This window comes from Myodes glareolus, chromosome 15 (assembly GCF_982192425.1).
Source record: "Myodes glareolus chromosome 15, mMyoGla1.1, whole genome shotgun sequence".
Classification (NCBI taxonomy): domain Eukaryota; kingdom Metazoa; phylum Chordata; class Mammalia; order Rodentia; family Cricetidae; genus Myodes; species Myodes glareolus.
In genome coordinates, this window is record NC_142040.1 from 25,492,068 (window position 1) to 25,509,849 (window position 17,782).

General features: G+C 43.6%; 1 protein-coding gene across 4 annotated transcripts in view; it reads right to left on the reverse strand.

Annotated features, from left to right (window-relative positions):
- Arhgef28 (Rho guanine nucleotide exchange factor 28) overlaps positions 1 to 17,782 on the reverse strand; it is a 291,631-nt gene that overhangs the window by 150,662 nt on the left and 123,187 nt on the right. For all 4 annotated transcript variants that reach the window (XM_087896810.1, XM_087896812.1, XM_087896811.1 and 1 more), the window contains 3 exons: positions 9,068 to 9,251; positions 6,377 to 6,557; positions 609 to 681 (listed from right to left, as the gene is read on the reverse strand). In XM_087896810.1, the coding sequence (XP_087752936.1) occupies positions 609 to 681; positions 6,377 to 6,557; positions 9,068 to 9,251 (438 nt within the window). The remainder of the gene's footprint in view (positions 1 to 608; positions 682 to 6,376; positions 6,558 to 9,067; positions 9,252 to 17,782) is intronic.

Sequence of the window (17,782 nt, forward strand, 5' to 3'; positions counted from 1 at the left end):
GTGAGTGTGTGTGTGTGTGTGTGTGTGTGTGTGTGTGTGTGTGTGTCTTAAGGTAGGAACCCCCATCCTTAGCAGAACTGCATTCAAACTTGGTATCGGCTCTATAGGACCAACTTCTGGTTTTTCAGGACTGTTCTGCACCCTGATAAACACCCCTGGTACCTCATCTCTAGATGATAGCAGTACTGTCCACTCCTCATGCCAACAAACAAACATACTTTCATGCTTCTGAAAGTATCCCCATAAAGATCCACCAGTCCAGTCGAGTTTTATAAAGCTTGAATGAGCAAAGAATGAACAAAACTAACTTTGGAGAAAGCCAGGGTATGGGGAGACACACCCCAAGAAAAGGCTGAGATGGAGCTCTGAAGAGCTGGACCACAAGGACCTGGCCCAGGGCTAGCAAATGGGTGAGTGCTCGCTGAACAATAAGAAGCAAACATAATGGTGCATGGTGCACAGACCCAGGGGTGCGTTGTATCCCACAACCCCAAAACTTATCTCTACACCCCTTATTTCCCAGCATGCTTTACTGTGCACTTAAACAGACTGATCAGCAATCCCTGAATTTTCTGGGTTCCCAGAAAATGAGGCAGGGGCAGGCATACCTTCTTCAGTTTCTGCAGCTCCAGAAGGCATGGTTGGTTGTCTCTCTTCTGTCTTGGCTTCTTGCTCTAGAGCCTACAAGATAAAGCATGGGAAGTTGCTGAAAACCATTTTGGAACCCAGATATGCAAAAGAGAAATAAAAAATTGCCATCACAGACCTCAGAGTTGGGAAAGCTGGCAAGGAAAGTGTGTGTGTGTGTGTGTGTGTGGTGTGTTAGGGGTGATGATAAACCCTGATAGAGGAACACACAGCCAGTATCCAAGGATGACAGGAGAAGTCAGATGAAACACAGAGGCACTTTTTCTACATTTAATAACCACAAGTTTCTCAGGAATGCCATGTATGAACCACAGCAAAGGACCTTGAGACAAAAAGAAAGAAGTGAGTGTTGGCACACCTGCCCTGCTGGAGACTCTTATACCCACATCATACATAGGCGATATGAGAGACCTGGTGAGGAGGTAGGACCACAGTCAGAGTGTATACAGAGTGACCTCAGGTCAGAAAGTATGCAGGCTGGTACTGATTGTCCCTGGCTGGATCCAAATTGCTGCACCATCTCAAAGCCAAGGTTAAAAGCTACCTTCTTGGGACCATAATGATTTCCTTAGCCCATGAAGATATGAAGAAACACAGAATCATATGGTAATGAGCTGAGCACTTGAGCAGCCCAAGATGATATTAGTATAGGTTCTACAATATAAATCTTCAGCCTCGTTGGGTGGGAAATCACACAACTAACATAGCTGGTGAGCCCTCCCACAAAATTAGGCTGGCAGATCGAGTGCCTCATTCACTGACTATTCTAGAACATTCGAAGGTCAGAATACGTACCCTTTGTACCAAACTACAAAGGGGCAGTGGGCACTAAGTGCCTAGATATACACCGTGGGCTACCTCTGCCAGTGTCCCCTATAAGAAGTGTTTTTCTCTCTTCTGGGCCCCAGGAGATTAGGAAAGAACTAGATCACATCTACAATAAATAGATGCTACCAAGGAAGTATGATTTAGTTTTCATTGTCAACTTAATACAGTCTAGAGTCACCTGGGAAGAGGGGATCTCAGTTGAAGAATTCTCTTGATTAGATTAGCCTATGGCCATCCTAGAGACTATCTTAATTGATGATTGATGTCTACAGCCCACTGTAGACAGAACCAACCAAGGCAGGTAGACCTGGGCTAAACAGGAAGCTAGCAGAATCACGTTAGGTGACTCATCAGTTAAGAGCACTTGCTGCTCTTCCAGATGACCTGGGATCAATTCCCAGCAGTTGCTCGGGGGCTTACAATCACCCAAAATTCACGTTCCAAGGAATCTGGTCACCGCTTTTGACCCCCTGCAGGTATCAGGCATGCACTTAGTACACACAGACAGGCCAAACATCCATACACATAAAACAAAACAAATAATCTAAAAAAAATTAAGAAAGATAGAAAGTGGAGCATGAGCCTGTGAACCAGCCAGTAAGCGTCACTGTTGGTCTAATAAACCCCTTCCTCCTCGACGGTAATTTTGGCAGCGGTGTTTATCACAGCCTCAGAAAACAAACTGGAACAGGGTGGTACCTAGCATGAGGAGTGGAGCTCGGAAGAGGGGTCACCATACAAGCCCAAGGCCCAAGATAACCATCTGCCCTCTGTTTACCCAGGGGCAACCTTGACCTTGAACCCCTGTGTGAGAAAAGGGCATCAGATAACACTAGTTTTTTTTTTATTACAAAACTAAATGTGAAATAAAACACTTAACCTTCTTATTGTAAAGGAGAAGTAGAAAAACTTAATTTTTATTCTTAAAGCCATTTCAGAATACACTTTAATAACTTAAATTTCCTAGTTGACCTATCTGCTAGAGTTCAGTGCTAGAACCACAGTTACCAGCACACAGACTAATACAAAGGGGCTTTGTTAGGAAGAGATCATTTATGAAGCCATGAGAGGGTACAGGCAAGTTCTTGTTTACCACAGGCTGCATATGTGACAGGCTGTCAGTTCAGTCCCCAACACAACACAGCAAAATAAAACAAACCAACAAAATATATACTTAGGCATATTCAGATTTCTATACATGCATATGTAGCAAGAGACTATTTTTTTAATTCTTTAAATCCTTCACTAAATTTTATTGGATTTATTTATTTTGTGTATGCGTGCATTTATGTATGTGGCACTCATTTACTGGTGTGTGTGTGTGTGTGTGTGTGTGTGTGTGTGTGTGTGTGTGTAACAGAGGACAACTCACAGGGGTTGATTCTTTCCTTCCACTGTGTGTGTCCCCAGGGTAGAACTCAGGCCATTAGGTCTGGCTCCAAGTGCTTGTTACCTGCTGAACCACTTTGCCAGCCCAAATTTCTTACCACTTATCACTACAGTTTGGATATTCAGCAACAGTTTGGCTTTTAGTACTGGGGCAGTTTAATGAGAATGGCTCCCATAGGCTCGTATGTTTGAATGCTTGGTCACCAGTTAGTGGTACTGTTTTGGAAAAGATTAGGAGGTGTGGTCTTGTTGGAGTGTCACCCGCAGTGACCCACCTATGCCTTGCCCAGCCTCTCTCTGCTCTCTGTCCTCTGTGTCTGGGTCTCTCTCTCTCTCTCTCTCTCTCTCTCTCTCTCTCCCTCTCTCTCTCCCCCCCCCTCCAATTTTCAAGCCATGTGTCCTCCCATGATGGTTATGGACTCACCCTCTGAAATTGTAAACAAGTCCCCAATTAAATGCTTCCTTTTATAAGCTGCCTTGGTCACGGTGTCTCTTCACTGCAACAGAACAGTGACTAAGACAAGCATTGATTACACATTGTCACGGCATTATCATGACATCAACTACAAGGCAGAGTGAAAACATTAGCAGCTCTGACCCAGTGTGGCTTCTGGAAGTGAGGAGAAGGCAAGCTGAGGGTTTGAAAAGGTTTTATGATTCAGTTCTACAGAGCTGTAAGTAACAGAGACAGAGACATACTCAGACCACTTCAAATGAGCATGTCTCCTTGAGGGGACAGAGTGTGGCTGAGGTTCCATGTACCAGACTGTGATCATACAAAAGCAGATGTTAGTACATATCGGATTCAGTACCGCTTGAATTCTTTTCCTTTTCCTCCCTTCTCTCTCTTTTTCTTTCTTGTGTTTTGAAACAGGATCTCCATATGTAGCCCATGCTGGCCTAAAATTTGTAAACTTCCTGTCTTAGACCCAGAACACTCAAATTATAATATATAATATATATATATACATATATATATACACACACATATATATTTTTTCTGAGAAACATGTGTGTGTCACTACTCCTGGGTTAACATGAGTATACTATATGTATATAACATATGTAACCGCATTACTACTTATTATCCACAACTGTCAAAGTGTAGTCTAAACGTCCCAAATGAGAATTGCCTTTGGGGGCTAGAGCGATAGCTCAGAGGTTACGAGCACTTTGCTATTACAGGTGACTACTGATCAGTTCCCAACAACCACACAGCAACTCACAACCACCTTTAAGTCTAGTTCCAGGGAATCCAACACCCTCCTCTGGTTCCATGAGCACCAGACACACACATGGTACACACACATACATGCAGGCAAAACATGCATACACATAAAGTAAAAGCAAATTAATAATTGATAAAAAAATAGTCTTCCTTTTTGCTTATATTTACAATAACATCTAACCACGTAAGCTACAGCATGACCAGTTTTAACTTCAGGAACATGCGGCACCGTCTGTCATGGCAGTCGGAGTGGATGGCTGGATGGCAGGAGGAATGCTGGCCTTCTTCCCACCTTCCCAGTCCCCTTGTTCACTTCCCAAGCAACGGGATGGCAGGAGCAAACCACCACGCCTACTTCTTAATTGGCTCTCTTACGTTTTCATGAAATGAAACCCTAGAAACTCTCTTACCATTGTTATTGCAGAGCCCACTGCAATAAAATTATCATGACATCTCATTTTACTCATCCCATAGCTTTCCTAAAGTTGATCTCCCAAATGTGCACAATATCAGCAAACCCAGCAGAAGGAGTCTGCAATGATGCAAATGCCCAGGGCGTTTGCTGCACACGGAACGTGTTCTATTCTTCCTGGTTTAGTCACCATGTGCTGTGGGACAATGGTCTGTATCCTGTCAGTTATATTTTAAATAAACGCTGACTGGCCAGTCGCCAGGCAGGAAGTATAGGTGGGACACCAGATAGGAAGTAGAGATGGGTCAATGAGAATAGAAGAATTCTGAAAAGAAGGAAGTCCTATTCCTATTTGGCAGTCCTGGACTAGCCACAGAAGAAGCAAGATATAACTGCCTCACTGAAAAAGGTACTGAGCCATGTGGCTAACACAGATAAGAATAATGGGCTAAATTAAGTTATAAGAGTTAATAAGAAGCCTGAGCTAATGGGCCAATCAGTTTATAACTAATGTAGAACTCTGTGTGATTTCTTTGAGGCTGAACAACTGCCGGAACCGGGCAGGACAGAAACCCTGACAACAACCATGTGTCATACTGCTCTCTGAACACCTCTCCCAGGACCATGCATGTTGCCAGGCTCCATCCCTGTGGGGCTTCTGGGGCCAGAGTCCTCTTGAGAATATTATGCAGTGTAGCCCAGCATCTGCCTGGCGGGGACTCGTCACCTTTCAGTACTTCCACGAGAAGCTACAGGATGACTGGAGGCTTTAGTATCATTAAATGAAAAATGCTTGAAACTCAGCCCTCACTTATGCATACTAAATAGAATCCTACATGCCAGAAAATGACGCACAAATTCCTAAATCCCAATGGAAGAGAGACTCAGCAGAACATGTTTCATTTGAATTATCCAAATTAAAATTCTACATGGGATATGCTGATAACATTTATTTGCTATTAAAAACACTTTAATTGCCTTTGTAGGTTAATTATATAACATAAACACAGAAGCCAAACTATGATAGATGGCAGTGTCTGTTTCTCTGAGCAGATGTTTTAATCTGGTTGAAAGCCTGTACGGCCAAAGAAAACTGCCTTACAAGTAGATGTGCTTGACACGTGCGGGTCACAGGAACTAGACAGGGACCCCCAGGGCCACTGAGCTCTGTCTACCAGACCGAATCAGGTCATAGTCAAAGCAAGTTTGCTTAATAAAAATGAAAAGTGCAAATATTTTTTATATTTGTTCAGAGAGTATGAACTACAAAGAATGATGAAATGTTTTGATCCCGAGATGTGCACGCTATAGGAGCCCTCAAATCTGGTGCCACAGACATGGCAGGAAAGAGCAAATCTCTTTATAAAAGGACTATGTTCTCTCCTGTCCTGTACATATACAAACAGTCTAGAGGTAAAGATCTAAGTCATAAGAAAGTCCATCAGAACACACTATGAACTGTTTTAGGCAAGAATCAGAATACTGTCAAAAAGTAGAGAAAATGAACAGTTATTAGAATCTTAAAATTCAGTTGTGGAAGCCTGGTACACAGGCACAGGTTTGCAGTTCAAGTACAAAGATGAAAGGATTCAAGGATAGCCTGGACTACACAGCAAGACCCCGCCTCAGAAAACAAAACCCACAACAAAAGAAAGGTAAGCGAAACGAGAACGGACAGAGTGCTGCTTCTGTGCCGCCTAAAGCCGCGCTGGTCTCCGTTCCGCTGATCAGTGCAGGCTCTGGCTTCGTGACCTCAAGTTTTCATTAGGAAAAAGCCATGTTCGCGACCAAACACTGTCCCAAAGCAGAGCGCAGATTCCACACGCACAAAAGGAGCATGCACCATGGAGTACGGGAACCGCGGTACAAACCTTGACAAGAAAGGTTCTGTCCCAAAAATACTTCCGGAAGAGCTTGATATCTGCCTCCAGCAAATGCTCCGCTGTGTGGTTAACAGTCAGAGTCAATGTCTCCGAGGAGTGAGCGAACTGCAGAGAGGCGTCTTCATGGAGGCGCAGTCGGGAGAAGCCTGGGGAACGGCTACCCTGAAAACTGAACCGCCACAAGTCAAAACCCAACAGCTTCACAGATGCCATCCCCCTTCCTGCCCTGATATTACAACTCCGAATGGAAAATGATCCTTCAAAGTCACTTACGCACTCAATTACACAGCATATGTAAACAGATCCGGGTCAAGCCATCTTTATTTTCCACTTAGTGGTGATTTTTAAAAGGCTATATCTACATTTTAAAGGTTCATAAATAACAAAGCAGTCCTGACTTTAAAGCACAGAAGCGTACTTCACTATAACACTCACCTTTTAATCAGAAAAGATGTCTCTCCCTTTAATGCAGCTCATGTAGAACAAATTAGCAGGCAACCAATAGCTTGTCAGGTGATTATAATGGAAAACACATAGGGTCTCCAGGGAGCATGGAGAGGTTTGGATGTGACAAACAACTGATAGATTCCTAACACACTGGTACCACTGTGCTAACTCGCTTCCTCATGCAAATCAGAACACGCACAGATTTGATTAGGTCATAGTCTTGAACACACTCGTCAACAATGAAACGGCATCCCCAAACTAAATTCTTGAATATAAGCTTATTTTCTCATCTGTCTCGGCTAGCGAAGAACAACTGTGTTAGCTACCCACCTTCTTGGAGGCTGGAATTACAGCAGCAAATAAGCATAGCTTGTAATATCATGCGTTAGTAACAGTAAAGAGGCTCCAGGAGAAAAATACGCGTGTCTATCATGTGGTCATATCCAACAGACTGTCCCCAGATCCCTCGCTTTACAGAACCAGCTCTGCCCCTTTCTGCCTCTGGCATGATCTCATTTTGTTAATGAATGTTTGCTTTACAGAAATACAGTCGAGAGCCTGTAACTTACTTACAATGGTTTGGTTTCTAATTTGTCAATGCTACAATGCTGTAGAAGATACGTGAATTCATTAGAAATGTTACTTTCCGGGTTTGAATTTTGATTTTACCCAGGCTGGAGGGGGTACACACTTAGTGGCACAAAGCCTCATCCCACAGTCAGCCACACAGCTATGAGGCTACAAATGTGGACCATGTTGCCCAGTGATGTACAGGAGGCTGGGTATAGCAAATGCATTGGAAATGGGAAATTTTCAACCTAAAATAGATTCAAAGGACATACCTCCATTTAAAATGAAGGTGTCTTTGAGCTGACTTATCTCCATCAGATGGAGTGACAGAAAGAGATCTGTAAAAACCAATTGTACTAGAAGATACAGTCTTCACACTAATTCCAGAATCTTCTAGAAAACAAGCCACTGAGGTGAAAGATCCATGGGATTGAGTAGCAGCTCTAATTTGAAACACAGATACTCCATCATACGACCATATGCTCACATAATCTTATGACCATAATTGAGTCTACTTTTAATTCCGTCTATGAATTGATCTATTAAACATGTAAAAATTTAAAACATACAGTATCTTCTTGTGCTGGAAACAGGAAGGAGGGGCAAAGCACCAGCAGATAAGTCTACCTCCAGGGGTAGTTACCAGCAGCCGTAACTCAGTTAAGGGACACGTTCTTGCCCCGTTCTTTGTAGCCAAGAAAACAGGGTTGTGTTCATAAGCAAAGGAAAGGACAATGCACTCTGGAGAGGCTTGTCCCTTGGTTAATGACAATTTGATCAAATAAAGCAGGGGAGGAGAAAGAGAAACTTCTGGTTTCTACCTAATGGCCACTTAGGCATCAAATTACCATTAATTAATCGCATCAAATTAATTACATTGAGTTATTCGAGCCAAACAAGAAAAACCATCCCACTAAGATATACCACATAATAATACTCTAACAATAGTTAAATTTTTTATTGGAATTTTCAATGTACTATTCTATTTATAATTTGTGTTTTACCATATTATATCAAGGCAATCACTATAGCTGGCTCCTTCTTTCATAAGTGAGGACAATTCATCTGAACCAAAGGAGCACATAATCCACTGGCCAGTCACTGGGAATGTTAAGAACATTGCCAACACAGACAGCTTCATAGCTAACAGATTATCTCCCTTACATTAGCTCACTAAACCCTAGTGACTACGCCTATAGCTTACTTGCCATTTTTACACTGAAAATTATGACATTGGCATTGGACTAGAAATAATACAGTAAGTAAAGGAGAAATGTTTTCATCTCTCAAATGATTTAGAAGATAGCCAAAAAAGTAAAAGGTCATGTTGTAAAATTACTAAAATTAATCATAATCATACAAGAACATAATTTAGAAGCCTTTGTTGAGGAAATGACGTTGAAGCTAAAGCCTGAAAGACAGTGAAGGCCACCGTTTGGACAATTCTTTCTTCATTATCCTCCCTGTCTCTCCTCCACAAAACACTCCTAACAAAAGGTATCCCTTTATGCACTAGCTAAGCATATACTGGTACTAGAAGACGAGCTGTAAAAAATCATAAGCCAACATCAGCAGATGGTTTAGCTGTCCCCATTTTCTCAAAATACTTGGCAGGCTTTAAGGACATGGTCAGGAGAGACACTATCAAGCAACTGAACTTACTTTGCGATGTCTTCCACCAGTGTGGAGTGTCCACCATGCAAAGCTAAGTCTAATGGTGTGGTGCCCTCTTCATTGGGTAGCTCCAAGGCCTTGACGCCCCCCGGGAGACACAAGAGGAAGTGGAAAAGCTTAGGCAGGCCCCATCTCACAGCCAGGTGCAGGAGAGACTCTCTGTGGAGAGACACTGAAGAGAAGGGAAAACATGTTGTCAGTTCCTCCATTCATAAACTTTGTTTTGTACATTTTATTAACGAGCTGATCCACTGGGTATGACAGAAACATCGTGGCTGGAAGGAATCAAAAGTATCTCATCTTGACCTCATGCTCTACAAACGGTGAGAAGCCCTGAAATTTTCTGGAGGTCAGGGAGCCAGAGGGCACTGGAGCTATGATACCCATGGCTGATACAGGCTCTTTCCATCCACTGTGCTACATCCTGTTGCCACTCAGGATGCAGGAACATCACGGGAGGAGACAAGTTCTCAGGAAAGATCATCCTTTGGAAATACGCTCACCAATGTCTAAGGTATCCACCAATAAGATGTTGCCACACAGGGAAGGCAGACTATCAAGACCAAGGGCACACAGAACCCTCTGTTTCTACCATTCGTCCTCAGAGCTAGTCCTCCCTCATGAGAGGCTGTGACAGAAAACAGTTTCTGAAGTCTAGAGCACTTGTGACCACGGTCTGTCCCCAGCCTCACAGTAGTGTTGTGCCCAGAAGTTAGATCCCAGGAGACATCTCCACACTGTCAAAGGCCCCCTGGTGCTGCGCCTTTGCAGATGGCCCTGCATGGGGTCCTCGGCAGCCTCCTGCTAGTTTCCACTGGTATGTGGTGCTGTGTGCTGTGATCATTTGCTGATTTTCCCCGGATAGGCTGACAGGCCCGCAAAGGTTTTCCTTCTTTAGGGTAGCTGGTAATGCATAAGGCCATTGAGTACTTGCAGAGTTGAAAAGTGATTAGCTATTTGAGTCTCAATTGCGTATGCAGATTCACTTCATATGTAATTTATAGAGAGTTTGCACACTTGTCTCCCTACTGTTAGCGGCCCAGTACCTAGGACATAGGCGGTTCATGACAAACACTATATTGGAAATAGGTAAAATATAAAAACATTTTCTTATATTAAAAAGCTAGACCCAAACTGATTGCGGTAACACCTGCCTGGAATCCCAACGCTCAGGACTGTGAGGCAGGAGGATCACTTGTGCCCAGGAGTTTGAGACTAACCTGGGCAACATAGCAAGATACAGACTACATACATACATACATTCATTCATACATTCATTCATTCATACATACATACATACACATACATACATGCCAGGCTCATGAGCTTTATAGGCATGGTCACATTTTAAAGGCATTCTAACAGCCTAAACACAAAGATGGTCACTACAGATCTGTTGTGGTGAGCTGCACACAGTGGGGTCTAGTAAGTAATGACACTGATTATCTTCATAACCCAAGAGAACTAGACTTCAGAACGAAAGGCCCAAAAGGGTAGGGACCTTGTCTTCTGTCCTGTGGGATCCCACAAGCATCACAGTGCCTGGCACACTTGCTCAGCATTTACAGATGAAATTACAAACGAATGGCAAGCCCCTGTGGGTGCTGGCTTTTCATCCTGGTCTGGGCTGCTACAGGGGACACCCATTACTCTCCAATCTCTCCCACACAGCTCTTAAATGAAGCCTCACAGCAGAAACTATGGACTCCCAGCTGGCATTCCCACACACAACTAGGACATTAAGGACAAAAATGCCAGCTTCCCACACAGCTCACTGTCCATGGAACCATGATCTTATTGTTCCACTGTCTTCATTAGCATAACTTCACTATTGCCAGAGACTCCTGCCCAGGCAAACCAGGGACTGTTTACTGCAGAAATTTCCCACAAGACTCATCAACCCTTCAGCAGGAACCACCAATGGACAGTACAGAGAAGCCCGAAATCCAATTTCAACTATCAAGATCCTTGCCAACTCCCGTGAAGGCCCCCATCTGAATGTGCCATTCCCCCACCATCACCAACCCTACTCCCACAATGAAAAAATCTTTATGAAACCAAGCTTCAATTTCTCAATGAATTCCTGTCTTGCCACCCCCAGCCCCTGCAGCCATTAAGGGTTTGTGGCAGGGCTGCCCGATTCACTAGGCCAGTCATAAGCACAGCTTTGTCTCGTGCGTGTGAGGAGTATTTGTGGAGGGAGCATGGAACAAAATCCCAACACAGCGGAGAGGAACGTCCCACTGTGCATGAACACAAAATAAAACTGCTCAGTTTACACTTCCACAGATCTGCTCAGCTTTCTCTACATCTGCATCAATGACTTTAGATTTCAAATACACAAGAACTATACCTGGGTCCTTATCACAGGACCACCAAGTACTGCCAAGTCCCCTGCATAGTGGCACTGTCATTTGTTATGGGACACAGCACATAGCCCCCTCTACCGTGGAACAGCATCCCAAACACCAAAACATCTAAAAGCAGATCCGCAGCCCTGGCTGCACACAGTTACTGTGCATTTGTTTGATATGCTTCAACTCATCTTTATGAAAATCACAAGACTTACATTGGCTTTTCCTCTCCACGTGCTGGAAACTAATGCCTCATGGACCCTAGGCACCAAAGGATTGATCCTTCTTTTACCCTTGAAACTTATGACCATTTGACTTACTTAAAAATCATGGCTTTTATTCTTAGCAGGCCCCCTGCAGGACAAGTCTGACAACATTTGTGCTTATTTTTCCTCTTTCAAATAATAACCAGGAAGAGACTTGTTAGGATCAGGTAACAAAACAAACACGCACCTGCACACACATGCACACATACCCTGGCCAGCCGAGGAGAGCCGATCAGCGAGAGATACTGAGCGGCCACACTAAAGGGAACTTTTCCACCACAGATCCCGATCTGGATGTGGTGAGAAAGGTCCCAGGTTTGTACAGGCTGCAGTTTTCTCCCGAGAGAAATACAACTGAGAGAGAGAGAGAGAGAGAGAGAGAGAGAGAGAGAGAGAGAGAGAGAGAGAGAGAGAGAGAGTGAGAGAGAGAGAGAGAGAGAGAGGATAGCTAAACCCCTGGAATTCAAACAGCAGCACTGGTAAAGGCAGGCATGGGTTCATTACATGAACAGTCTTGCTTAGTGCCTGCAACAATGTTCTAAAACTGGGCTACTGCTGACTATGTGAGTGTGGGGGCCTTGCTTCCTCCAGTAGCAGAAACTTTCACGCCTGCCTGGCTCATCCCCAAGCATCTACTCTCGATTTACGAGGTGAGATGGGGTCCATCCTCACATCTCAAATGGGAGAGAAAAGTCATGACCATGCAGCTCACTCTCCCCTCGGCCCTAGCCTCAGAACTTCTCTACTTCTGGAAGAGGAAGGAGGAGGGAAGGCAGGGAAAGAAGTTTCCTCTGATGGCCAAAGGGAGCACAGAATAAAGCTACCGGAGTGTTTATGAGTGAGCACCCTCATTCAGCATGGAGAAGAAGGCAAACAGCCTGAAATAGGAAGCATCGTGAGGTGACATATATAAATAATTCTGCTTGTTAGAAGGTTCCGATTGCTTAACAGCAGCCAAGAAAACCAACTGTGGAAAGGGGTTATACAGTCTGGCAGAGGTAGGGCTGTTTAATTAAAATAAAAACAAAAAAAAAGAGAAAGAACCAAATAGATGCCTCTTCCTGTTTATTTAACTAGTAGCAGGAGTTATATGAAGTAATGTAACTAAACAGAATTACTAATAGTTGCTCTGATGGCACACATTAAAAGGTACGACTTCTAACATCCCGGGAACACAATCACCCAGACACAGAGAGGAACTGAACAGGTTGTGACTTTCAATAAACCACTCCTGTTTTGAAATGGTGAGGGCCTATCTGCCCTTAACAGAGAACAAAGCTTGGTTTTCACACACCTCACTCTGTGGAGCATCAGTTTCTCTGCTTGTAAAACAAGTCTGGCATACGCAAAAAGGATCCAATTAATCCAGGCTCATTGCCGTGACCAATACCCAACAAGAAGCAGCTCACGGTAGGAAAGATTGCCTTTGGTATGTGGTTTGCAAAGGTACAGTCTCTCTTTGACAGGGAAGATTTGGGGACAGGAAAGTGAAGTGGCTGGTCACACTGTGCTCACAACCAGGAAACAGAAAAAGGTGAATGCTGGGGCTTGGCTGGCTTTCTCCTTTTCCTCAGCCCATCAGGATGACACCTGCATTCAGGGCAGGTCGCGCCTCTGTAGTTAATCCTCTTTGGACACACCCAAAGTCATGCCTCACTAATGCCCCAGGTGCTTCTTAACTGATGAAGCTGACAATTGAAATAAACCACCATAAGTCCACTCCTTCTCAACTTGATACCTAAACAAGTCCCCTTTTAACCCAAACATTCCACCTATCCTTAAAGTTCACGGTCGTCTCATAACGTGAAATATTTTTAGTTCTTCTCTAAGAGTCTCTTAAGTTTACCAGCTCCAACATTGGTCAAAAGACCGAAGTCCAAAATCTTGTCTGAAACTCAAAGAAATTTCTTAACTGTGAGCCTGACATGAACCCTCTAAAATAATTTTTAAGCATTATATATTTTCAATATACAATGGCACAAAAGTAAATATCCCCATTTCAAAATGGAAGAATAGGAGCATAGTAAGGAAATATTAGATCAAAGTAACACCAAAAACCAGCAAATACCAAAACCTGCAGGTCCACGTCCAGCATCTGGGGCTTATGATAACACCTTGGGTACTCCGATAAGTTTACATAGCCTTGCTCCTCCAGCCCTGCTGCCTGAGGCACACACGGCCTTTCTTTTAGACTACTGTACTTCCTTTTATACTGCAGCTTTACACCATTGTAGATGTCCAATGATTTTTGGCATATCCAATATCCTGAGGACTCCATCACAAATTAGGCTCCGCTCTCTCAGCTTCACCTACCCTTGCAGGTAACCTGCAGCACCACAAAAGCCTGGCCTTAGATGCATTCTTGGCACAAGTCTACATGACTCTCTGATGGGGGATGCCCCCTGTATGCTGTGACTATGTTCTATTACCACTGGTTAATAAAGAAGCTGCTTTGGCCTATGGCAGGCTAGGCAGAAAGCCAAACTAAATACAGGGAAAAAGAAGGCAGAGTCTGGGAGAAGCCAGCAGCCGCCGGAGAAATATGGTGGCAGAGAATTACCAGTAAGCCATAGGGCATGTGGCAATAAACAGATTATTAGAAATGGGCTAATTTAGATGTAGAGATAGCCAGGAAGAAACCTGGACCATCAACCAAACAGTTTGCAATTAATATTAAGCCTCAGAGTGGTTACTTGGGAACTGACAGGCAGGAGAGAAACCTCCCGTGACACTCTCCTACTCTTAATTCTTACATCTTACCAGATGCCACGTTGTGGTGGGAGCTTAAGACGTAGCCTGGCCCTCCCTCCCAGAGCAACCCCAGCATCTGTGTGTCTGGCCTCAGTGTATCTTAAAAGCCAATCCCAGGACTATATTTGCACTGGCAGCCCTGGACTTTCTCCCCGATTGTCCTCAAGGTATCTTTCCTAATGTCCCAGTACAAAGTCCATGGTTTCTCCTTAAAGGCACCAATCTCTAACACTGGAGCCATTTTGTCAACACCCATCCATGTTTAAGATCCTTTTCTCCTCAACAAACAGCACGTTTTTCATCTTTCTGTGCTCTCTCTCTCTCTCTCTCTCTCTCTCTCTCTCTCTCTCTCTCTCTCCCATTTCAAATCTCGGTAAATGTTGTAAGCAGTAACCATGTTACATCCTGAACGTTTTGCCACTTTCCTCTAAATAATGTAGTCCACTATTTTTAATTCGGCCTCACTCAGGTGTTCAGAACATGGGCAAAATAAACCAGATTCTTCATTAAAACCTACGAAAAACGTCATCTAGCTCAGTTCTGGCTCAAGTACTTGTTCATGGCTGAACCCTTGTGTGAGCACAGTCATCACTCTCCACACGTCTCCTAGTGTGTGCTCTGCCAAACTGTCACTGCAATGGCCCATTACGCTCCTCTCACCGAATCCTAGCAGTCACCCAGCTCACAACTCCAAATTCTCCCATATTCATCCCGGAAACCAGTTTCAAAAGCACACAAAGCACAGGGCCAGGGTTCTTATAGCAACGGGCCCACTCCCAGTACAAATTTTCTTAGTTTCTTTCCTCATTGCTATGATCAAATATCTGTCAAGAAGCGACTTAAAGGAGGAAGGGAATTTATGTTTGCTATCTATTTGTCTACCATGGCAGGGAATGTAGGTGTTGCTTTCATTGGTTAATTAATAAAGAAAACTGCTTGACCTGATAGGTCAGAACATAGGTAGGCGGAGTAGACAGAACAGGATGCTGGGAGGAAGAAGGCAGTGAGGCAGTCATCATGACTCTCTTCTCTGAGACAGATGCAGATAAGGATCTTTCCTGGTAAGCCACCACCTCGTGGTGCTACACAGATTACTAAATATGGGTTAAAGCAATATATGAGAATTAGCCAATAAGAGGCTGAGACTAATGGGCCAGGCAGTGTTTAAAAGAATACAGTTTCCATGTAATTATTTTGGGGTAAGCTAGCCGGGATTTGGGTGGGAACGCAGCTGCCGTTCCTTCAACAAGGGAAGGCATGGACTGGGAGTAGGAGGTGGCTAGTCACATAGCATTCACGGTCAAGAAGCCGGAAGAAGTGAATGCCGCTACTCAACTGGCTCCCCCTCCACCCCGCCTCCTTTTCTTTTTTTCATTAAGTCTGGGACCCAGCTCATGGGATGCCACTGCCATGTTTAAGACAGGTCTTTCTCTTTAAGTCATTAATCCTCTCTGGAAATGCCCTTACAGACACACTCACAGCTGTGCCTCATGAACACCTGAGATGATTTTTAATCTACTCAAGTTGACAATCAAAATTAACCATCATGGCTCCAAAGAGAAGTCAACCAGGTCTTGACTTTGTAGTGAGCAAGATGTGTACAAAACAGCACATATTAAAAGGACTTCCAGATCATCTAAGACGAAAGAGGGGACAGCCAGGTGTTTTAAGGAAAGTGGTAATGCTTCACGGTCAGTCTGCATGTGGAGCCATCCATATTTTTCAATTAGTCAATCCTTCAGCATGGAAGACTTAAAACTTAAATTGTGCTGGGCGGTGGTGGCCCACACCTTTAATCCCAACACTCGGGAGGCAAAGGCAGGCAGATCTCTGTGAGTTCAAGTCCAGCCTGATCTACAGAGCTACCTCTAGGACAGGCACCAAAGCTACAGAGAAACCCTGTCTCCAAAAATCCAAACAAATAAACAAACAAACAAAAACAAATAAAACTTAAATTGCTAGTGTAGGCTCACCAATTATAACAACTGTGGCTATGTATATGTAAAAACGAGAGGCGTGTGAACAATTGATGGGCTGGTGAGAGGGCTTGATGGATAACAGCAGTTTCTGACAAGCCCAAGGACCGGAGTTTGGTCCCTAGGGGATACATGGTGGAAAGAGAGTATCTACACCTCTAACCGTCACACATGTACGCTGGTATATGCATACGTGATACACAATAAATAAATGGTAAAAGAATATAACAACTAACTAAATAAGATTTCCTAAAAGTAAAATGCAAGGATTTTTTCCAAGAGTATCCGTGTTTACTGAGACACTATTCACAAGACATGGAATCAGTCTTGGTGCCGACCAACAAATGAATGGGTAAAGAAAACGTGGTAAACACATACAGAAACACACACACACACACACACACACACACACACACACGTACGTACCAGTGAGTTTTATGTGGTCAAAAGATGAATTAAATCATGTCATTTGAGAATAAATGGGCAGGACGAGACATCATCATGTTAACTGAAATAAACTAGTCTAGCACAGACAATAATTGTACTGATGTTTTCTCACATATGTGGAATGTATGGGAGCATGTTAAAAGGACATGAAAATAAAAGGGGGGACTATTAGGATGTGGAAGTGTATTGGGGTGGAGGGGAAGGAGGGTTAAGGAAAGGAAATGAGGAGGTAAATATAGTCAGAGTATAAGGTATGCATGTGGCTGCATAGTGAACGTCACAGTGGATGAAACCCAATTGCCGTGAGCAATTAATACATGCTCATAAACCTATTTAAAACATAATTAGTTAAGCAAGACTCTGGACCTCACTGTCTCTGCACACACACACACACACACACACACACACACACACACTGCTATAAATACTTCGAGACACAAGGCAATATCTAATAAAGAAATTGGATCTTACATCCTATATTGAGCTCAGTCCTACATATTAACTCCAGCAATGAGTTAATATGTGTACCATATTATGTGTAATACTTCATGTGCACCACAAAACACATGCAAAAATTCGAGGTTCAAACTTAGAATTTTGTTGTTGTTGTTGTTTGAGAAAGAGTTTCTCTGTAGCTATGGAGCTAATCCTGGAACTCACTTTGTAGACCAGGCTGGCTTCAAACTCAAGGAGATCCACCTATCTCTGCCTCCCGAGTGCTGCGATAAAAGGTGTATACCACCACTGCCTGACTTTGGACAGAATTTTAATGTTAAAAATATACAAAATCATTGTAATCATATATTGTAGTTTGAATGAGAATCGCCACCATAGGCTCATTTGTTTAAACACATGGTCTCTGTCTGGTGGCGATTTGGGGAGGATGAGACATAAGGCCTTCCTGGAGGA